General features: G+C 44.7%; 2 protein-coding genes and 1 long non-coding RNA gene across 5 annotated transcripts in view; 1 reads left to right on the top strand and 2 right to left on the bottom strand.

Annotated features, from left to right (window-relative positions):
* The first annotated feature begins 17 nt into the window (after positions 1–17).
* LOC131362151 (uncharacterized) lies at positions 18–17,178 on the top strand. The gene is made up of 3 exons (XR_009206130.1): positions 18–88; positions 16,620–16,730; positions 16,984–17,178. It is a non-coding gene; the product is annotated as an uncharacterized LOC131362151 (long non-coding RNA).
* Positions 9,461–18,004, bottom strand: odad3 (outer dynein arm docking complex subunit 3). Of its 2 annotated transcripts, none has more exons than XM_058403959.1 (14): positions 17,779–18,004; positions 17,157–17,278; positions 16,976–17,053; positions 16,624–16,788; positions 16,504–16,539; positions 16,239–16,340; positions 16,009–16,134; positions 15,752–15,874; positions 13,001–13,147; positions 12,689–12,849; positions 12,388–12,544; positions 12,133–12,273; positions 11,937–12,021; positions 9,461–9,912 (listed from the first exon to the last, which is right to left on the bottom strand). In XM_058403959.1, exons 1-14 carry the CDS (start codon positions 17,852–17,854, stop codon positions 9,782–9,784), a joined length of 1,650 nt encoding a protein of 549 aa, XP_058259942.1. In that variant the 5' UTR covers positions 17,855–18,004; the 3' UTR covers positions 9,461–9,781. The 2 variants fall into 2 exon arrangements, with proteins under 2 accessions (XP_058259942.1, XP_058259941.1); XM_058403958.1 differs by having other exon boundaries at positions 9,464–9,912; positions 12,388–12,547.
* Positions 18,005–18,586: 582 nt separating this feature from the next.
* The window catches only part of slc44a2 (solute carrier family 44 member 2), a 51,584-nt gene continuing 47,583 nt past the window's right edge, over positions 18,587–22,587 (bottom strand). The window contains exon 22 of one of the 2 annotated variants that reach the window (XM_058403956.1): positions 18,587–18,858. In XM_058403956.1, coding sequence (XP_058259939.1) covers positions 18,857–18,858 — 2 coding nt within the window. In that variant the 3' untranslated portion in view covers positions 18,587–18,856. Of the gene's footprint in view, positions 18,859–20,638; positions 21,405–22,587 lie in introns of those variants that run through there. The other variant, XM_058403954.1, reaches the window with a different exon arrangement.

Genomic DNA, 22,587 nt, shown 5'->3' with positions numbered 1-22,587 from the left:
AAACGCGTTCTCGTCGAACTCGGTAACCATGGCAACACGAAAAATGGAAAATTGAAAATGGAAAAGTGTGTGTGTGTGTCACCTCACTGTGAGTGTTCAGCAGGGTGAAGTGTGTGTGTGTGTGTGTGTTACCTCACTGTGCGTGTTCAGCAGGGTGAAGTGTGTGTGTGTGTCACCTCACTGTGCAGTGTGTGTGTGTGTTACCTCACTGTGCGTGTTCAGCAGGGTGAAGTGTGTGTGTGTGTGTGTGTTACCTCACTGTGCGTGTTCAGCAGGGTGAAGTGTGTGTGTGTGTTACCTCACTATGCGTGTTCTGCAGGGTGAAGTGTGTGTGTGTGTGTCACCTCACTGTGCGTGTTCAGCAGGGTGAAGTGTGTGTGTGTTACCTCACTGTGAAGTGTGTGTGTGTGTGTTACCTCACTGTGCGTGTTCTGCAGGGTGAAGTGTGTGTGTGTGTGTTACCTCACTGTGCGTGTTCTGCAGGGTGAAGTGTGTGTGTGTGTGTGTTACCTCACTGTGCGTGTTCTGCAGGGTGAAGTGTGTGTGTGTGTGTGTTACCTCACTGTGCGTGTTCTGCAGGGTGAAGTGTGTGTGTGTGTGTTACCTCACTGTGCGTGTTCAGCAGGGTGAAGTGTGTGTGTGTGTGTTACCTCACTGTGCGTGTTCAGCAGGGTGAAGTGTGTGTGTGTGTTACCTCACTGTGCGTGTTCAGCAGGGTGAAGTGTGTGTGTGTGTGTGTGTTACCTCACTATGCATGTTCTGCAGGGTGAAGTGTGTGTGTGTGTTACCTCACTATGCGTGTTCAGCAGGGTGAAGTGTGTGTGTGTGTGTTACCTCACTGTGCGTGTTCTGCAGGGTGAAGTGTGTGTGTGTTACCTCACTGTGCGTGTTCAGCAGGGTGAAGTGTGTGTGTGTGTGTTACCTCACTGTGCGTGTTCAGCAGGGTGAAGTGTGTGTGTGTGTGTGTTACCTCACTGTGCGTGTTCAGCAGGGTGAAGTGTGTGTGTGTGTTACCTCACTGTGCGTGTTCAGCAGGGTGAAGTGTGTGTGTGTGTGTGTGTTACCTCACTGTGCGTGTTCAGCAGGGTGAAGTGTGTGTGTGTGTGTGTTACCTCACTGTGCGTGTTCAGCAGGGTGAAGTGTGTGTGTGTGTGTGTGTTACCTCACTGTGCGTGTTCAGCAGGGTGAAGTGTGTGTGTGTGTGTGTGTGTTACCTCACTGTGCGTGTTCAGCAGGGTGAAGTGTGTGTGTGTGTGTGTGTTACCTCACTGTGCGTGTTCAGCAGGGTGAAGTGTGTGTGTGTGTGTTACCTCACTGTGCGTGTTCAGCAGGGTGAAGTGTGTGTGTGTGTGTTACCTCACTGTGCGTGTTCAGCAGGGTGAAGTGTGTGTGTGTGTGTGTGTTACCTCACTGTGCGTGTTCAGCAGGGTGAAGTGTGTGTGTGTGTGTGTGTTACCTCACTGTGCGTGTTCAGCAGGGTGAAGTGTGTGTGTGTGTGTGTTACCTCACTATGCGTGTTCAGCAGGGTGAAGTGTGTGTGTGTGTGTTACCTCACTATGCGTGTTCTGCAGGGTGAAGTGTGTGTGTGTGTGTGTGTTACCTCACTATGCGTGTTCAGCAGGGTGAAGTGTGTGTGTGTGTTACCTCACTATGCGTGTTCAGCAGGGTGAAGTGTGTGTGTGTGTGTTACCTCACTATGCGTGTTCTGCAGGGTGAAGTGTGTGTGTGTGTTACCTCACTATGCGTGTTCTGCAGGGTGAAGTGTGTGTGTGTGTTACCTCACTATGCGTGTTCTGCAGGGTGAAGTGTGTGTGTGTGTTACCTCACTATGCGTGTTCTGCAGGGTGAAGTGTGTGTGTGTGTTACCTCACTATGCGTGTTCTGCAGGGTGAAGTGTGTGTGTGTTACCTCACTATGCGTGTTCAGCAGGGTGAAGTGTGTGTGTGTGTGTGTGTTACCTCACTATGCGTGTTCAGCAGGGTGAAGTGTGTGTGTGTGTGTGTGTGTTACCTCACTATGCGTGTTCTGCAGGGTGAAGTGTGTGTGTGTGTGTGTGTTACCTCACTGTGCGTGTTCAGCAGGGTGAAGTGTGTGTGTGTGTGTGTTACCTCACTATGCGTGTTCTGCAGGGTGAAGTGTGTGTGTGTGTTACCTCACTGTGCAGTGTGTGTGTGTGTTACCTCACTGTGCGTGTTCAGCAGGGTGAAGTGTGTGTGTGTGTGTGTTACCTCACTGTGCGTGTTCAGCAGGGTGAAGTGTGTGTGTGTGTGTGTGTGTTACCTCACTGTGCGTGTTCAGCAGGGTGAAGTGTGTGTGTGTGTGTGTTACCTCACTATGCGTGTTCAGCAGGGTGAAGTGTGTGTGTGTGTTACCTCACTATGCGTGTTCTGCAGGGTGAAGTGTGTGTGTGTGTGTGTGTGTGTTACCTCACTATGCGTGTTCAGCAGGGTGAAGTGTGTGTGTGTGTGTGTTACCTCACTATGCGTGTTCAGCAGGGTGAAGTGTGTGTGTGTGTGTGTTACCTCACTATGCGTGTTCAGCAGGGTGAAGTGTGTGTGTGTGTGTGTGTGTGTTACCTCACTATGCGTGTTCTGCAGGGTGAAGTGTGTGTGTGTGTGTGTGTGTGTGTTACCTCACTGTGCGTGTTCAGCAGGGTGAAGTGTGTGTGTGTGTTACCTCACTATGCGTGTTCTGCAGGGTGAAGTGTGTGTGTGTGTTACCTCACTATGCGTGTTCTGCAGGGTGAAGTGTGTGTGTGTGTTACCTCACTATGCGTGTTCTGCAGGGTGAAGTGTGTGTGTGTGTTACCTCACTATGCGTGTTCTGCAGGGTGAAGTGTGTGTGTGTGTTACCTCACTATGCGTGTTCTGCAGGGTGAAGTGTGTGTGTGTGTGTGTGTTACCTCACTATGCGTGTTCAGCAGGGTGAAGTGTGTGTGTGTGTGTGTGTTACCTCACTATGCGTGTTCAGCAGGGTGAAGTGTGTGTGTGTGTGTGTGTGTTACCTCACTATGCGTGTTCTGCAGGGTGAAGTGTGTGTGTGTGTGTGTGTTACCTCACTGTGCGTGTTCAGCAGGGTGAAGTGTGTGTGTGTGTGTGTTACCTCACTATGCGTGTTCTGCAGGGTGAAGTGTGTGTGTGTGTGTGTGTGTGTTACCTCACTATGCGTGTTCTGCAGGGTGAAGTGTGTGTGTGTGTGTGTTACCTCACTATGCGTGTTCTGCAGGGTGAAGTGTGTGTGTGTGTGTGTTACCTCACTATGCGTGTTCAGCAGGGTGAAGTGTGTGTGTGTGTGTGTTACCTCACTGTGCGTGTTCAGCAGGGTGAAGTGTGTGTGTGTGTGTGTTACCTCACTATGCGTGTTCAGCAGGGTGAAGTGTGTGTGTGTGTGTTACCTCACTATGCGTGTTCAGCAGGGTGAAGTGTGTGTGTGTGTGTGTGTGTTACCTCACTATGCGTGTTCTGCAGGGTGAAGTGTGTGTGTGTGTGTGTGTGTTACCTCACTATGCGTGTTCAGCAGGGTGAAGTGTGTGTGTGTGTTACCTCACTGTGCGTGTTCAGCAGGGTGAAGTGTGTGTGTGTGTGTGTTACCTCACTATGCGTGTTCTGCAGGGTGAAGTGTGTGTGTGTGTGTGTTACCTCACTATGCGTGTTCTGCAGGGTGAAGTGTGTGTGTGTGTGTGTGTGTGTTACCTCACTATGCGTGTTCTGCAGGGTGAAGTGTGTGTGTGTGTGTGTTACCTCACTATGCGTGTTCTGCAGGGTGAAGTGTGTGTGTGTGTGTGTTACCTCACTATGCGTGTTCAGCAGGGTGAAGTGTGTGTGTGTGTGTGTTACCTCACTGTGCGTGTTCAGCAGGGTGAAGTGTGTGTGTGTGTGTGTTACCTCACTATGCGTGTTCAGCAGGGTGAAGTGTGTGTGTGTGTGTTACCTCACTATGCGTGTTCAGCAGGGTGAAGTGTGTGTGTGTGTGTGTGTGTTACCTCACTATGCGTGTTCAGCAGGGTGAAGTGTGTGTGTGTGTGTGTGTGTGTTACCTCACTATGCGTGTTCTGCAGGGTGAAGTGTGTGTGTGTGTGTTACCTCACTATGCGTGTTCTGCAGGGTGAAGTGTGTGTGTGTGTGTGTGTTACCTCACTGTGCGTGTTCAGCAGGGTGAAGTGTGTGTGTGTGTTACCTCACTATGCGTGTTCTGCAGGGTGAAGTGTGTGTGTGTGTTACCTCACTATGCGTGTTCTGCAGGGTGAAGTGTGTGTGTGTGTGTTACCTCACTATGCGTGTTCTGCAGGGTGAAGTGTGTGTGTGTGTGTGTGTTACCTCACTATGCGTGTTCTGCAGGGTGAAGTGTGTGTGTGTGTGTGTGTGTTACCTCACTATGCGTGTTCTGCAGGGTGAAGTGTGTGTGTGTGTGTGTGTGTTACCTCACTATGCGTGTTCTGCAGGGTGAAGTGTGTGTGTGTGTGTGTGTGTTACCTCACTATGCGTGTTCTGCAGGGTGAAGTGTGTGTGTGTGTTACCTCACTATGCGTGTTCTGCAGGGTGAAGTGTGTGTGTGTGTTACCTCACTATGCGTGTTCTGCAGGGTGAAGTGTGTGTGTGTGTTACCTCACTATGCGTGTTCTGCAGGGTGAAGTGTGTGTGTGTGTTACCTCACTATGCGTGTTCTGCAGGGTGAAGTGTGTGTGTGTGTGTTACCTCACTATGCGTGTTCTGCAGGGTGAAGTGTGTGTGTGTGTGTGTTACCTCACTATGCGTGTTCTGCAGGGTGAAGTGTGTGTGTGTGTGTTACCTCACTATGCGTGTTCTGCAGGGTGAAGTGTGTGTGTGTGTGTGTGTGTTACCTCACTATGCGTGTTCTGCAGGGTGAAGTGTGTGTGTGTGTGTGTTACCTCACTATGCGTGTTCTGCAGGGTGAAGTGTGTGTGTGTGTGTGTGTTACCTCACTATGCGTGTTCTGCAGGGTGAAGTGTGTGTGTGTGTGTGTTACCTCACTGTGCGTGTTCAGCAGGGTGAAGTGTGTGTGTGTGTGTTACCTCACTATGCGTGTTCTGCAGGGTGAAGTGTGTGTGTGTGTTACCTCACTATGCGTGTTCTGCAGGGTGAAGTGTGTGTGTGTGTTACCTCACTATGCGTGTTCTGCAGGGTGAAGTGTGTGTGTGTGTTACCTCACTATGCGTGTTCTGCAGGGTGAAGTGTGTGTGTGTTACCTCACTATGCGTGTTCTGCAGGGTGAAGTGTGTGTGTGTGTGTGTGTTACCTCACTATGCGTGTTCTGCAGGGTGAAGTGTGTGTGTGTGTTACCTCACTATGCGTGTTCAGCAGGGTGAAGTGTGTGTGTGTGTGTTACCTCACTATGCGTGTTCTGCAGGGTGAAGTGTGTGTGTGTGTGTGTGTTACCTCACTATGCGTGTTCTGCAGGGTGAAGTGTGTGTGTGTGTGTGTGTTACCTCACTATGCGTGTTCTGCAGGGTGAAGTGTGTGTGTGTGTGTGTGTGTTACCTCACTATGCGTGTTCTGCAGGGTGAAGTGTGTGTGTGTGTGTGTGTGTTACCTCACTATGCGTGTTCAGCAGGGTGAAGTGTGTGTGTGTGTTACCTCACTATGCGTGTTCAGCAGGGTGAAGTGTGTGTGTGTGTGTGTGTGTTACCTCACTATGCGTGTTCAGCAGGGTGAAGTGTGTGTGTGTGTGTGTGTGTTACCTCACTATGCGTGTTCAGCAGGGTGAAGTGTGTGTGTGTGTGTGTTACCTCACTATGCGTGTTCTGCAGGGTGAAGTGTGTGTGTGTGTGTGTGTTACCTCACTATGCGTGTTCTGCAGGGTGAAGTGTGTGTGTGTGTGTTACCTCACTATGCGTGTTCTGCAGGGTGAAGTGTGTGTGTGTGTTACCTCACTATGCGTGTTCTGCAGGGTGAAGTGTGTGTGTGTGTGTGTGTGTTACCTCACTATGCGTGTTCTGCAGGGTGAAGTGTGTGTGTGTGTTACCTCACTATGCGTGTTCTGCAGGGTGAAGTGTGTGTGTGTGTGTTACCTCACTATGCGTGTTCTGCAGGGTGAAGTGTGTGTGTGTGTGTGTGTGTTACCTCACTATGCGTGTTCAGCAGGGTGAAGTGTGTGTGTGTGTTACCTCACTATGCGTGTTCAGCAGGGTGAAGTGTGTGTGTGTGTGTGTGTGTGTTACCTCACTATGCGTGTTCAGCAGGGTGAAGTGTGTGTGTGTGTGTGTGTTACCTCACTATGCGTGTTCTGCAGGGTGAAGTGTGTGTGTGTGTGTGTTACCTCACTATGCGTGTTCTGCAGGGTGAAGTGTGTGTGTGTGTGTGTTACCTCACTATGCGTGTTCTGCAGGGTGAAGTGTGTGTGTGTGTGTGTTATCTCACTATGCGTGTTCTGCAGGGTGAAGTGTGTGTGTGTGTGTGTGTGTTACCTCACTATGCGTGTTCTGCAGGGTGAAGTGTGTGTGTGTGTGTGTGTGTTACCTCACTATGCGTGTTCTGCAGGGTGAAGTGTGTGTGTGTGTTACCTCACTATGCATGTTCAGCAGGGTGAAGTGTGTGTGTGTGTGTGTTATCTCACTATGCGTGTTCTGCAGGGTGAAGTGTGTGTGTGTGTGTGTGTTACCTCACTATGCGTGTTCTGCAGGGTGAAGTGTGTGTGTGTGTGTGTTACCTCACTATGCGTGTTCTGCAGGGTGAAGTGTGTGAGCCAGACATCAGTGTGACGCAGGAGTCTCTTCAGTCGAACACGCTTAACACACACACTCCGCTCAGAGACCCAGAGCTGCAGAGACGCTCTCATCCTCACCCCTGCGCGTGCGATACAACATGCGTAACGGTATAGGTGTGTGTGTGTTACTCACTGCACCCGCCGCACTCCTCGTTTTGTGTTTTGTTTCCATAGGCCCGAAGCAGTCACGTGATTAATCAGTGACGAACCTAACCTGTCCGGTAACAGGTGTGACGTGCACGTGCACTGCTAAAGAATCCACTGCTCGGTGAGAATCTAAACCGCACGTGCGCAACATACCATACAGGGTTGCCAGATCACCCGATTAAATGTAAACTTAAATATTTAAATACAAATTTGATAGATAGATAGATAGATAGATAGATAGATAGATAGATAGATAGATAGATAGATAGATAGATAGATACAACTTTATTGTCATTGCAAAGTAAAGGTCCATAGCAACGAAATGCTGTTTAGCATCTACCAGAAGTGCAAATAGTAGAAATTGTGCAAATGAACAGGTGCAGATAAATATGTAAATATGTACAACAATAAATAAGGCTGTCAGAGTGTGTAGAGAGGTGTGTGCAGGTTGTATTTACAGCAGATAAAGTGACAGGTGTAATTATAATTGTGCCAAAAATGTGTGCATTATGTACAGTGTATGTACAACAGTAACAGATAATATACAGTGTTTATACAGATAGTATATGGTATGTATAAATAAAGTATATATAAATGTATATAAATAGATAGACAGATAGATAAAAAACTAGGTGTATCTATGAAATGGACAATATGTACACTAATTATATTACACAGTGAGAAAATATTATTATACCAGAATGTACAACAGAATGTATAACAGTGAAACATATTATATTAACAGAATGTACAGGGTGGAGCAGAAGTGTAAAGCGGTGAGTGTATTGAGACGTGTGTCATAGTGGTGTAGTGTAGAGGTCAGTAGATTTATGGTTGAGGGGAAAAAAACTGGCCCTAAACCTGCTGGTTCTGGTGAGGATGGACCTGTATCTCCTCCTGGATGGAAGGAGGTTGAACAGTTTGTGACTCGGGTGGGAGGAGTATGAGGTGGGAGGAGCAGGAGGTGGGAGGAGTCCTTGATTATTTTGTGTGCTCTGCACAGACATCTACTGTAGTGAAGAGACTCAATGGCAGGTAGCTGGGTGCCAATGATGCTTTGGGCGGTTTTCACAACCCACTGATAGATAGATAGATAGATAGATAGATAGATAGATAGATAGATAGATAGATAGATAGATAGATAGATAGATAGATAGATAGATAGATAGATAGATAGATAGATAGATAGATAAAATGGATAAATGGATAAATTGTAATTGATAGTAAATTGTTTTACTTAAGTTAGTTTATTGTTGTAAATAAGACAAATGAGAGGCTGTTAAAAAAAATAAATGGATGTCAGGGAGCTAACAGTAGCTCCTCCCTGCAGGTGATGATTTTCTGTAAGATTGATGAGTTTCTGAGTTTATAACTCACACGATGTGTCATTTCTCACAATCTGATCAAGTCATGATGTGTTCAACTCCTGATGTTCTGTTCTGTTCTGTCACACAGTCGAGAACAAAAGAGAAGTTAAGAGTAAAAGACGTGTTCAGTGGTGAATAATTATTACATTATTCTGAGTATGAAGAGGTGCATTGTGGGATACGGGTCATTGTGAAGGTCAGCTGCACAACATGCGTCATTCTGGAGCCTGTGGCATATTGGAAACATTCCTATCCCTCACACACTGCTTCCTAGTGGTGTGTGTGTGTGTGTGTATAGAGCCAGGGTGCATCACTTCTCCTTTTATAAATGCATGATTTATTTTTGTTCAGCATAACTGTTTTTTTTCTCCAATAACACAACATAGGTGTGTTGAGTGTGACAACACACACTGCACAGTTAACATTTTGTGTGTCCAGCACACTGAATGGTTTGTTTGTCCAGCATACTGAACTGTTCCATTCACAGTTACAGTATTTGGCAGACATTCTTATCCAGAGTGATTTAAGTTTATCTTATTTATACATCTGAGCACTTTAGGACCTTGCTCAAGCTTGACTGAGTGACCACATCCCAACATGCTCAGTTACCACCACGTCACCCCATTTAACACAACAACTGCCCAGAATGTACTGTATGGTCATCTCTGACAAATGTCTGTGTGGGTTTTGATTCATTCCCCTAGGGTCCTGAGCTTCATACTACAGCGCTATAAGAACTGGGCTACAGCATGAAGTGGATTAAAGCTCACTGGTCACATGATCTGGAATGAGGTCATTTTGCACCTCAGTGTTTGGAGGCAGATCTAGAGAGGGATTTATGGAGGTTGTGAGGACTGTAACGAGGAGACTATAATCATAGGCAGTTGCTTTAGCTCGAGTCGCCAGATATATTAGACTAATAGATTCGCTTGGTTATGCCTTGTTGTCATTTTGATGCATCACAAACTGCAAGAAATCATAAATAATACACGTGTGTTGACGAGGAACAGTGCAGATTATTAGACTTCACTGCAATAATTATCTTACTGAAGTCACCAACAAGTACACTGGTGATGCACTGTGATGTGCCCGTGCTCAGGGTTTAACAGATCCTTGTTATTTATCAATAAACTCACACAAATACAATAAAATCAGCATTTCTGAAACTTTCTGTACTTTGGTATAAATCTGTAAGAGAGTCTGGACTTTAATAAAACATCCACTCAGTGTGAACGTATTTAGATTTATTCAATCCGCATCAGGTGTGTTTATCTGATGTACAGTGGTGCACAGTGGTTAAACATCTGGACACTGAGCACTAGACCAAGACATGGTACACAGAAATGAAACATCTGGGCACTGAGGGTTGGACCGAGACGTGGTACACAGTAATTAAACATCTGGACACTGAGGGCTGGACAGAATGAAAGAGCTATATGGATCTTTATTTAATCATCTATTAATCACAGAATTATATTTTATTATGTTTGTTTATTATGTAAAGATAAGATAGGATCATCCTTTATCGGACCCTTTCAAATTCCTTATGAAAGTTTGCTTTTCCTCTTCCTCAGACGAGTCTTCCTCTTTGTCCTCGAGTCGATGATGAGCTGCGACTGTCTTTTAAGGGACGTCCGAGTGATGACATCACCATCATCATCCCCACTGTCCTCATCTTTTTCAGAGAGAGAGAAATTCATCAGCTTACTGTGTGTGTGTGTGTGTATATATACAGTATCTCACAAAAGTGAGTACACCCCTGACATTTTTGTAAATATTTTATTATATCTTTTCATGTGACAACACTGAAGAAATGCCCCTCTGCTCCAATGTACAGTAGTGAGTGTCCAGCCTGTATAACAGTGTAAATTTACTGTCCCCTCAAAATAACTCAACACACAGACATTAATGTCTAAACCGTTGGCAACAAAAGTGACTCCACCCCTAAGTGGAAATGTCCAAATTGGGCCCAATTAGCCATTTACCCTCATTTACCCACCCTACACGTGCTCAGTGTCTTATCCGGAGGTCGTCTTTGGGAAATAGACGTATGAGTGCTGCCAGCATTGCTGCAGAGGTTGAAGGGGTGGGGGGTCAGCCGGTCAGTACTCAGACCATACGCCGCACACTGCATCAAATTGGTCTGCATGGCTGTCGTCCCAGAAGGAAGCCTCTACTAAAGACGATGCACAAAAAAGCCCACATACAGTTTTCTGAAGACAAGCAGACTAAGGACATGGAATACTGGAACCATGTCCTCTGGTCCGATGAGACCAGGATAAACTTATTTGGTTCAGATGGTGTCAAGCGTGTGTGGGGGCAACCAGGTGAGGAGTACAAAGACAAGTGTGTCTTGCCTACAGTCAAGCATGGTGGTGGGAGTGTCATGGTCTGGGCCTGCATGACTGCTGCCGGCACTGGGGAGCTACAGTTCATTGAGGGAACCATGAATGCCAACATGTACTGTGACATACTGAAGCAGAGCATGATCCCCTCCCTTCAGAGACATGGCCACAGGGCAGTATTCCAACATGATGACCCCAAACACACCTCCAAGATGACCACTGCCTTGCTAAAGAAGCTGAGGGTAAAGGTGATGGACTGGCCAAGCATGTCTCCAGACCTAAACCCTAAGGTGGGGGAGCGCAAGGTCTCTAACATCCACCAGCTCTGTGATGTCATCATGGAGGTGTGGAAGAGGACTCCAGTGGCAACCTGTGAAGCTCTGGTGAACTCCATGCCCAAGAGGGTTAAGGCAGTGCAGGAAAATAATGGTGGCCACACAAAATATTGACACTTTGGGCCCAATTTGGTGTAGTCACTTTTGTTGCCAACGGTTTAGACATTAATGTCTGTGTGTTGAGTTATTTTGAGGGGACAGCAAATTTACACTGTTACACAGGCTGGACACTCACTACTGTACATTGGAGCAGAGGGGCAGTTCTTCAGTGTTGTCACATGAAAAGATATAATAAAATATTTACAAAAATGTCAGGGGTGTACTCACTTTTGTGAGATACTGTATATATGTATGTATGTGTGTGTGTGTGTGTGTGTATGTGTGTGTGTGTGTGTGTATATGTGCTTGTGTATGTGTGTGTGTATGTGTGTGTGTGTGTGTGTGTACACTACCAGTCAAAAGTTTGGACACACCTTTTAATTCAATGTTTTTTGTTTAGGGATTTATTTTCTACATTCTAGAACAATCCTGGAGATTTCAAAACTATGAAATAACACACATGGACTTCAGTAATCCATATGTAATGACAACAAAAACCAGTCAGTTGTTATTTTAAGACACGAAGGTCAGGTGTTCTGGAATAGTTCTTGCAAGAACAGTATTGTCAAGTGCATTTGCAAAACCCATCAAGCCCCATGATGAAACTGGCTCACATGAAGACCATCCCAGTAAAGCAAGACCAAAACTGACCTCTGCTGCAGAGGAGAAGTTCATTTAGAGTCACCAGCCTCAGAAATCACCAATGAACAGCACCTCAGATTAGAGGCGTTATGAAGGCTTTACAGAGCATCAGTAGCAGACATATCTCAATATCAACTGTTCAAAGGACATTATTGTGGATTTCGGCCGCCTTCAGCATTGTTTTACAATGTAGAGAGAAATAAACATCAGGAAACACCATGGGATTAGAAGGTGTGTCCAAACTTTTCACTGGGAGTGTATGTGTGTGTGTCTCTCACCTTCATGCAGGTCAGCTCTCTGATAATCTGGTAGTGTGATGCGGGTGTTGTAGTCAGGAAGCTTCTCCTCAATGCTGGCATGGAACTGCGCACACACACACACACACACACTGCTTGTAAACATATGAAGGTTTTCTGTCTTTCTATTTCTCTCTCTCTCTCTCTCTCTCTCTCTCTCTCTCTCACACACACACACCTCCTGCTCCTCCATCTCCTTGATCAGTGTGTGTATATCACATCCCTGTAGTTCATCCTGCATCTGCATCAGTTTCAGTTCTGCCTCCCACAGCAGGTCTAACACAGGCAGAGACACACACACTCTATGCTCAGGGGCATCCTACACACACACACACACACACAATACAACTTTGAATATTCTTACAGTGCTCTCAGTACAGTAACTACACCAGAACTTTACTTTCTGTGTGTGTGTGAGTGTGTGTGTGTGTACCTGCAGTGTGATGTGCTGCAGTTTGTCACACAGATGTTTGACAGCGTTGCTCACAGTGCTCAGTGGGTGTGTGAGTCTCTCCACAGTCTCTTTAGCTGCATCTCGTCTCTGCTGTTCCCTCTGTAACTGAGACACACACTCCTCCAACATCCTCCTCCTACTGTCACACACACACGCACACAGTCAGTGGTCAGTGTGTGTATAGACTGTGTGTGTGTGTTGGTGTATGTGTATGTGTGAGCGTGTGTGTGTTGGTGTATGTGTGAGCGTGTGTGTGTGTGTGTGTGCGCGTGTCTCTCACTGGGTCAGTTTAGTCTCTCCTGAGTACTTCATGTCCTGGTACTGAGTGTGCACTGCGTCTCTCTCCTCCTTCAGCCGCTGAAGCTCACACTCATTCTGCACCTTCATCTTCTCCAGGTGTGTCTGAGTGTCACACTGAGATATGAACCTGTCCACCACCTCCTACATACACACACACACACATACATACTGTATGTGTATACTCTAGTACACATTCTCTAGTTCAGTTTGGTATCTGATACATGATCATGTGACTGTAAGGATGCAGTAGAATTTGTGTTTGTGTGTGTGTGTGAGTGTGTGTGTGTGTAACCTGCATGTCAGTGACTCCTGTAGCCTCTGTGATGCGTGTGAAAGCCTCCTCAAAGCTGGAGATGGTTTTGTAGTTCTCTTCCTCTGCTGTTCCACTGCGCTGGGCTTCACTGCTCAACTCATCTGTGTGCAGCGCCACCCTCTGGGCCTGACACACACACACACACACACACACACACACTTGGCCATATATAGTGTGTTTGTGTATTGTTGTGTATAGTTGTGAGTCACACAGCGTTCCCTCCACTGCATAGAGCATTTTGTTCCTCTATGTGTAGTACTATGTAGTTTTTGTATTGTGTGTAAATATAGTTGTGTGTAATATATGTGTGTGTGGTTGTGTGTAGTTGTGTGTGGTTGTGTGTAATTGTGTGTAGGTGTGTGTAGTTATGTGTGGTTGTGTGTAGTTGTGTGTGGTTGTGTGTAGGTGTGTGTAGAAGTGTGTAGTTGTGTGGTTGTGTGTAGAAGTGTGTAGTTGTGTGTAGGTGTGTGTAGTTGTGTGTGGTTGTGTGTAGAAGTGTGTAGTTGTGTTTAGGTGTGTGTAGAAGTGTGTAGTTGTGTGTAGGTGTGTGTAGAAGTGTGTAGTTGTGTGTAGAAGTGTGTAGTTGTGTGTAGGTGTGTGTAGAAGTGTGTAGTTGTCTGTGGTTGTGTGTAGAAGTGTGTGGTTGTGTGTAGGTGTATGGAGTTGTGTGTAGTTGTGTGTGTGTGTGTAGTTGTGTGTAGAAGTGTGTAGTTGTGTGTAGGTGTGTGTAGTTGTCTGTGGTTGTGTGTAGAAGTGTGTGGTTGTGTGTAGAAGTGTGTAGTTGTGTGTAGGTGTGTGAAGTTGTGTGTGGTTGTGTGTAGGTGTGTGAAGTTGTGTGTGTGTGTGGTTGTGTGTGTAGTTCTGTGTGTGTGTAGTTGTGTAGGTGTGTGTGTGTAGTTGTGTGTAGGTGTCTGTGTGTGTAGTTGTGTGTAGTTGTGTGTGTGTGTGTAGGTGTGTGTAGTTGTGTGTAGGTGTGTGTGTGTGTGTAGTTGTGTGTAGAAGTGTGTAGTTGTGTGGAGAAGTGTGTAGTTGTCTGTGGTTGTGTGTAGAAGTGTGTGGTTGTGTGTAGAAGTGTGTAGTTGTGTGTGGTTGTGTGTAGAAGTGTGTAGGTGTGTGAAGTTGTGTGTGTGTGTGGTTGTGTGTGTAGTTGTGTGTAGATGTGTGTGTAGTTGTGTGTAGGTGTGTGTGTGTGTAGTTGTGTGTAGAAGTGTGTAGTTGTGTGGAGAAGTGTGTAGTTGTCTGTGGTTGTGTGTAGAAGTGTGTGGTTGTGTGTAGAAGTGTGTAGTTGTGTGTAGTTGTGTGTGGTTGTGTGTAGAAGTGTGTAGGTGTGTGAAGTTGTGTGTGTGTGTGGTTGTGTGTGTAGTTGTGTGTAGGTGTGTGTGTAGTTGTGTGTGTAGGTGTGTAGTTGTGTGTAGGTGTGTGTGTAGTTGTGTGTGTAGTTGTGTGTGTGTGTAGTTGTGTAGGTGTGTGTGTGTAGTTGTGTGTAGGTGTGTGTGTGTAGTTGTGTGTAGTTGTGTGTAGTTGTGTGTGTGTGTAAGTGTGTGTGTGTGTAGTTGTGTGTAGGTGTGTGTGTAGGTGTGTGTGTGTGTAGTTGCGTGTAGGTGTGCGTGTGTGTAGTTGTGTGTGTGTGTAGTTGTGTGTGTGTGTGTAGTTGTGTGTGTGTAGTTGTGTGTGTAGTTGTGTGTAGGTGTGTGTGTAGGTGTGTGTGTGTGTAGGTGTGTGTGTGTGTAGTTGTGTGTAGGTGTGTGTGTGTAGTTGTGTGTGTGTGTAGTTGTGTGTGTGTGTAGTTGTGTGTAGGTGTGTGTGTAGTTGTGTGTGTGTAGTTGTGTGTGTGTAGTTGTGTGTGTGTGTGTGTGTGTGTGTAGTTGTGTGTAGGTGTGTGTAGTTGTGTGTAGTTGTGTGTCTGTGTAGTTGTGTGTAGGTGTGTGTGTGTAGGTGTGTGTAGTTGTGTGTGTGTGTAGGTGTGTGTGTGTGTAGTTAGCTGTAGGTGTGTGTGTGTGTAGTTAGCTGTAGGTGTGTGTGTGTGTGTAGTTAGCTGTAGGTGTGTGTGTGTGTGTGTGTAGTTAGCTGTAGGTGTGTGTGTGTAGTTAGCTGTAGGTGTGTGTGTGTGTAGTTAGCTGTAGGTGTGTGTGTGTGTAGTTAGCTGTAGGTGTGTGTGTGTGTGTAGTTAGCTGTGTGTGTGTGTGTGTAGTTGTGTGTAGGTGTGTGTAGGTGTGTGTGTGTAGTTGTGTGTAGGTGTGTGTGTAGTTGTGTGTAGGTGTGTGTGTGTGTGTAGGTGTGTGTGTGTGTAGGTGTGTGTGTGTAGTTGTGTGTAGGTGTGTGTGTGTGTAGTTGTGTGTGTGTGTGTGTAGTTGTGTGTGTGTGTGTGTAGTTGTGTGTATGTGTGTGTGTGTGTAGTTGTGTGTGTGTGTGTGTAGTTGTGTGTGTGTGTGTGTAGTTGTGTGTATGTGTGTAGTTGTGTGTAGGTGTGTAGTTGTGTGTAGGTGTGTGTGTGTGTGTGTGTAGTTGTGTGTAGGTGTGTGTGTGTGTGTGTGTGTAGTTGTGTGTAGGTGTGTGTGTGTGTGTGTGTAGTTGTGTGTAGGTGTGTGTGTGTGTGTGTAGGTGTGTGTAGGTGTGTGTGTGTAGTTGTGTGTGTGTGTGTAGTTGTGTGTAGGTGTGTGTGTGTGTGTAGTTGTGTGTAGGTGTGTGTGTGTAGTTGTGTGTAGGTGTGTGTGTGTAGTTGTGACTCACCCGGCGTTCCCCTCTGTCACTTTGTGTTTTTTGCTCCTCTGCGTGTTTTTTGTAACGGTTCAGAATGAGCTCTCTCTCTCTCCTCTCACCATACACCATCAACTCCTGATGCTGTAGCTCCACCTACACACACACACACACACACATAAATAATAGTCAGAAAGAGGTGTTGTTTAAACCACACATCATACACCAACATTTCTAAAAGGAGCAGTGTGTGTATGTGTGTGTGTGTGTGTGTGTGTGTGTGTGTGTACCTTGGCTGCATCTTTGGCCTGATGTGCGTTGTTGTTCATTAGCTTCAGATCTCTGAGCTCCTGCTTCTGTCGAATAATCTCACTCTCCAACTCATCTAACTGAGACTGGAACGTCAGACTCTCCTCCTAACACACAAACACACACACACCATAACGTATGTCTTTATGTGAACATGTGTATGTGTGTGTGTGTGTGTGTGTATGTGTGTGTGTGTGTGTGTGTGTGTTACCTGCAGGTGCTCCTTTAGTTTTTGGTAGCTCCTCATTATGTGTTCTGTCTCCTGACATTTCAGCTGTGCTTTCTCTAACCGATTCTCCAACACACGCAGGTTCTGCACACACACACACACACACAAACACCACATTCACTGCAAATATTCAAAAAAAACATTCACACCATCAAAAAATGTATTATTACTGATAAGATGAAGACAGTAAAGGGGGAGGGGCATGGCAGGTGTGATGATAGACAGGGGGTGGGGCAAAAGTAGTGACCTTTTGGGGATGCACATCAGTGACGTCCACTTCATTCTGTGGATGAGGAACATGTTTACTGAACACATTACTATTATATATATATATATCTGTGTGTGTGTGTGTGTGTGTTACAGTTACCATGGCAACCCCATCAGTCAGCAGGCCAGGTACAGATGCTCTCATTGTGTTGTACTCAATGGTCAGTTCTTCCAGACGGTGGCGCTGTGTGTTCGTCACGTGTTTCAGTGCGTTCAGCTTCTTCACTTTATCACACACTTTCTGATCCACAACCTGCACTGCCTCCTTCACACACACACACACACACACACACACTTATTATAGTAAACTAGTGTCTGTATATTTACATGTGTGTATATAACTGATACTTGGTAACACTGTAAGACATCAATAAAAGTTACATGTGTGTTACAGGATTATATAAATAATGCTTTGTGTGTGTGTGTGTGTGTGTGTGTGTGTGTGTTCTGACCTTTGCAGACATGTTCCTGTAGGCAGCCTTCTCTGAGCTGCGGGCTTGAAAAGCGTCCCTGATGACCTGCTCATCTCCCTACACACACACACACACACACACAGTACAGAGTGGTCTACTTGCACACACACACTCAGTACAGAGTGGTCTACTAATCCTAATAAAGTGGGCGTGTCCTCACAGCGAGCGCCTCGGCCAGTTTCCGGTGTAGGAGTTTATTCTGGTGCCTGAGCTGCAGGATCTTCTCTCTGTTCTTCTTCATTAAACACTCTGAGCTCTCATACTGCGCGCTCCTCTCGCCCTCTAGTGGACACACAGAGAATCAACATCGCTTACTGAATTCTTGATATTCAGGAAACAAAACCAACTGAACAAAAGACGACTCATTCACAGTGTTCAGTAAGGCTGCAGCTGGATTTGGAACACAGCTGGACAATCCCAGAGCACTCTTTATTAGAAATGAAGTGCATTAGATATGGTGTAGTGACCATTCATGGACTGAGAGTGTAATACACTGAGAATATAAACATTATACAGAAAGAGTGCTCTTATTTAACAGATTCCAGCTACACATTACTCCCTTCTTATATCTCATATACATCTAGCTATTTATACTTTATTATAAATATGCGATATATTTATATAGATTATCATTTTACAAACATTAATGCACCAAGCTGTCTCTAATTCTATTAAAGTTTTATTTTTAATATCTACATTCATTATTAATGTAGTGAGATTTGTGTAGATATTATAAAATACTCCACATCTCTGTGTGTGTGTGTGTGTGATTATTTACTCACCCAGGAGCTGGATTTTTCTCTGTAACTCTGAGATTTGGTCATGAACCATGTTCTTTGATCTGAAAGTCGCCGCCATGTTTAATAAAAAATCGGATTATGTGTGTGATTTTATTGACTCGGAGTCTGACTCTCTCTGATCAACTGACTCTGACTCTGTTTAACAAACCCAGCGCGCGCATCGCTTAGCAACCCCGACACTTCCTGTAGAGGCGTGGCCTGAGTTCACGCTGCACGACTGTCTGTGGCAGTGCTCCGTTTCTGCTGTATTCACACTGCACGGTGGATCAGGAGGTTTCACACTGCACGGTGGATCAGGAGGTTTCACACTGCATCACATCGATGAAGAATCGCACACAATTCTGTCTGGTCCCCGAACTGACCGCTGCGCTGTATCTTGCTCTCTCACTGGCTCATCACAGATGTATTTTTCAGTCAGAACTCCTTTCACACTGCAGGATTTTGAGTCGCTGACGGGTCCAGATATGACAAATATATCTGATTTTCTCAGATCGCGTCTTCAGTCTTTCACACACGAGCTCCGATTTGACTCTGTTTTCGGGCATTTGTCGGCAAAAAAGAAGAATTTGTAGGAAAAGAAACGAACACCAAAAACATTGTGCTTTTATTATATATATGTATACATATACACACCGATCAGCCATATCATTATGACCACTGACCAGTGAAGTGAATAAGACTGATGATCTCCTCATCATGGCACCTGTTAGTGGGTGGGATATATTAGGCAGCAAGTGAACATTTTGTCCTCAAAGTTGATGTTAGAAGCAGGAAAAATGGACAAGCGTAAGGATTTGAGCGAGTTTGACCAAAAGGGACAAATTGTGATGGCTAGACCACTGGATCAGAGCATCTCCAAAACTGCAGCTCTTGTGGGGTGTTCCCGGTCTGCAGTGGTCAGTATCTATCAATAGTGGTCCAAGGAAGGAACAGTGGTGAACTGGTGACAGGGTCATGGGCGGCCGAGGCTCACTGATGCACGTGGGGAGAGAAGGCTGGACCGTGTGATCCGATCCAACAGACCAGCTACTGTTGATCAAACTGCTGAAGTTAATGCTGGTTCTGATAGAAAGGGGTCAGAATACACAGTGCAGGACGGGTCAGGGCTGTTTTAGGCAATATTAGGCAGGTGGTCATAATGTTATATATATATATAACAGAGAGAGAGAGAGAAAGAGAGAGAAATAACACATCATCACTTAATAAACTCTTGATATTCAGGGGAAAACAAACAAACAATTAAAGCAAAATGTGCTTCAATACATTCCTATATATCTACATTGTTCAATTTAAATGAGTACACCCCCTTTTAAAAGTACCATTTTAAACAGTATCTCAATAAACACAAGAACAATTTCCAAAATGTTGATAAGACTAAGTTTAATATAACATCTGTTTAACTTAGAACATGAAAGTAAGGTTAATAATATAACTTAGAGAACAAAATTTTCAGTTTTACTCAAATTAGGGTGATGCAAAAATGAGTACACCCACTGAAAGTCTCTGGAGCAAAGCTAAATGCAAATGTCTAATTTAAGAAGAATTTAACCACAGATCAGTCTAATTATTCATTACACAGGTGTCCAGCAGACAGTGGACTATAAAACCCCTTCCCATTTCCTGCTGTCAGTAATGGTACCACATGGAATAGAAATGTCACAAGACCTGAGAAAGAAAATCATTTCTTTACACCAGAAAGGTGAAGGCTACAAGAACATCAGTAAAGTTTTACTTATCAGTCAGAATACTGTAGGAAAAGTGGTACAAAAATTTTAAAAAGATGGAACTGCAACCATCTCACAGAGACGTCCAGGTCGTCCACGGAAGTTAACACCTCGACAGGAACGTTGTCTGATGAGATGGGTTGAAGAAAATCGGCATGAGAGTTCACTGCAGTTATCTAAAGAAGTAGAAAGCCAGACTGGGGTGAGTGTTTCCTGTGACACAGTACAGCGTACACTGCAGAGGAATGGCATGCATGGGTGCCGTCCACCAAAGAAGACTCTCCTAAAGCCCAGGCACAAAAAAGCCCACCTAGAGATTGCCAGGGCCCATGCTGACAAAGATGAAGACTGCTGGGACTCTGTACTCTGGAGTGATGAGACCAAGATAAATGTTTTTGGAACCGATGGCTTCAAAACTGTATGGAGTCACAAAGGTGAGGAATACAAAGAAAAATGCATGGTGCCTACAGTGAAACATGGTGGTGGCAGTGTCCTTATGTGGGGCTGCATGAGTGCTGCTGGTGTCGGGCAGCTGCATTTCATTGATCATGAATTCACAGATGTTCTACTCTATACTGAAAGAGAAGATGCGACCATCGCCCCGTGCCCTTGGTCATCATGCACTTTTCCAACATGACAATGATCCTAAACACACAACTTAGGCTACTGTTGGATTTCTGAAGAAGAACAGGGTGAAAGTGATTCAGTGGCCAAGGGTATGTCTCCTGATCTGAACCCAATCAAACACCTATGGGGAATTCTGAAGAGACAAGTTGATCATCACTCTCCATCCAGCATCCAGTCTCTAAAAGAGGTTATTATTGAAGAATGGAAAAAGATAGATGTTGCAAAATGTCACCAGTGTGTTCAGTCCATGCCTAGAAGACTTGGTGCTGTCAATAAAAATCATGGAGGCCATACAAAGTAGTAGATGTAGTAGTTTTTGTTGTGGGGTGTACTCATTTTTGCATCACCCTAATTTGAGTAAAACTGAAAATTTTGTTCTCTAAGTTATATTATTAACCTTACTTTCATGCTATAATTAAACAGATGTTATATTAAACTTAGTCCTGTCAACATTTTGTTTTTGTGTTTATTGAGATACTGTTTAAAATGGTACTTTTCAAAGGGGGTGTACTCATTTACACTGAACACTGTAGATATATAAAATAAAAAAGTTATTTTTTTTATTGAAAAAACATTATATTAGAATTAACATTAGCATATATTAGAATAAACACCAGAGTGCTGGGGTCCATGATGTTTATGGATTATATTTTTGTTGTTATTTTATTTTATTAATACAGTAAGTATTTCTTCAAAATGCAGAAAACAAAAACAAAACTGTGACAAAAGCTCAAACCTAAAAAAACATTAAATTTCATCAGTACTGTTTTACAGAAGGAAATACACACACACACACACACACACACACATACATACATACAGTTACACAGCTAGTGCACTACAGAGTGTGAGATTTACACCTGATTATTCTGTATTTACATAAAGAGGGGCCTCATCTCAAATAGTGCACTCTATAGGGTGTAGGGTGGAACATTTCAGCTCATGTTAAGAAGATGGTGTAAAATCTTTGCTGTAGTGAACTTTACACTACAAGTGTCTAGCCAGATGTGTATACTTCAGACCCTAAATGCACTTGTTTTCAGGTTTATTCACACCTGCTGCACATGACACAGGGAGTGATACTGAGGGACACAGGGTAGGGTGTTGAGTTATAGTGCACTAGGTAGGGTGTAGGGGACATGTCTCTCCTCACTGGCTGCTTTCACCCCGAGTTCTTTTTCTGCAGCGTCTTCATCAGCTCCTGATTCATCAAGTAGGGCTTCTGAGCCGAGCCGTCATTACGCTCCAGATCCTCCACTGAGCACATCATCAACAACAACCACACAACAAACAACCACACATCATCAACAACAACCACACATCAAACAACCACACATCATCAACAACAACCACAAATCAAACAACCACATCAACAACAACCACACAACAAACAACCACACATCATCAACAACAACCACACATCAAACAACCACATCAACAACAACCACACATCAAACAATCACACATTAACAACCACACAACAATCACACATCAACAACAACCACACATCAAACAACCAAACATCATCAACAACAACCACACATCATCAACAACAACCACACATCAAACAACCACACATCATCAACAACCACTCATCAAACAACCACATCAACAACCACACATTAAACAATCACACATCATCAACAACAACCACACATCAAACAACCACACATCAAACAACCAAACATCAACAACAACCACACATCAAACAACCACACATCAACAACAACCACACATCAAACAACCACACATCAAACAACCACACATCAACAACAACCACACATCAAACAACCACACATCAAACAACCACACATCAAACAACCACACATCAAACAACGACACATCAACAACAACCACACATCAAACAACCACACATCATCAACAACCACACATCATCAACAACCACACATCAAACAACGACACATCAAACAACCACACATCATCAACAACCACACATCATCAACAACCACACATCAAACAACCACACATCAACAACCACACATCAAACACCACACATCAAACAACGACACATCAACAACCACACATCAAACAACGACACATCCAACAACGACACATCCAACAACCACACATCAAACAACCACACATCATCAACAACCACACATCAAACAACCACACATCAAACAACCACACATCATCAACAACCACACATCAACAACCACACATCATCAACAACCACACATCAAACAACGACACATCATCAACAACCACACATCATCAACAACCACACATCAAACAACCACACATCAAACAACCACACATCAAACAATCACACATCAACAACCACACAACAAACAACCACACATCAAACAACCACACATCAAACAATCACACATCAACAACCACACAACAATCACACATCAACAACAACAACAACCACACAACAAACAACCACACATCAACAACAACAACCACACAACAA

Source organism: Hemibagrus wyckioides, linkage group LG11, assembly GCF_019097595.1.
Source record: "Hemibagrus wyckioides isolate EC202008001 linkage group LG11, SWU_Hwy_1.0, whole genome shotgun sequence".
NCBI classification, from domain to species: Eukaryota; Metazoa; Chordata; class Actinopteri; order Siluriformes; family Bagridae; genus Hemibagrus; species Hemibagrus wyckioides.
The sequence above is the reverse complement of the archived record's forward strand: the minus strand, read 5'-3'. Positions and strand labels throughout refer to the sequence as shown.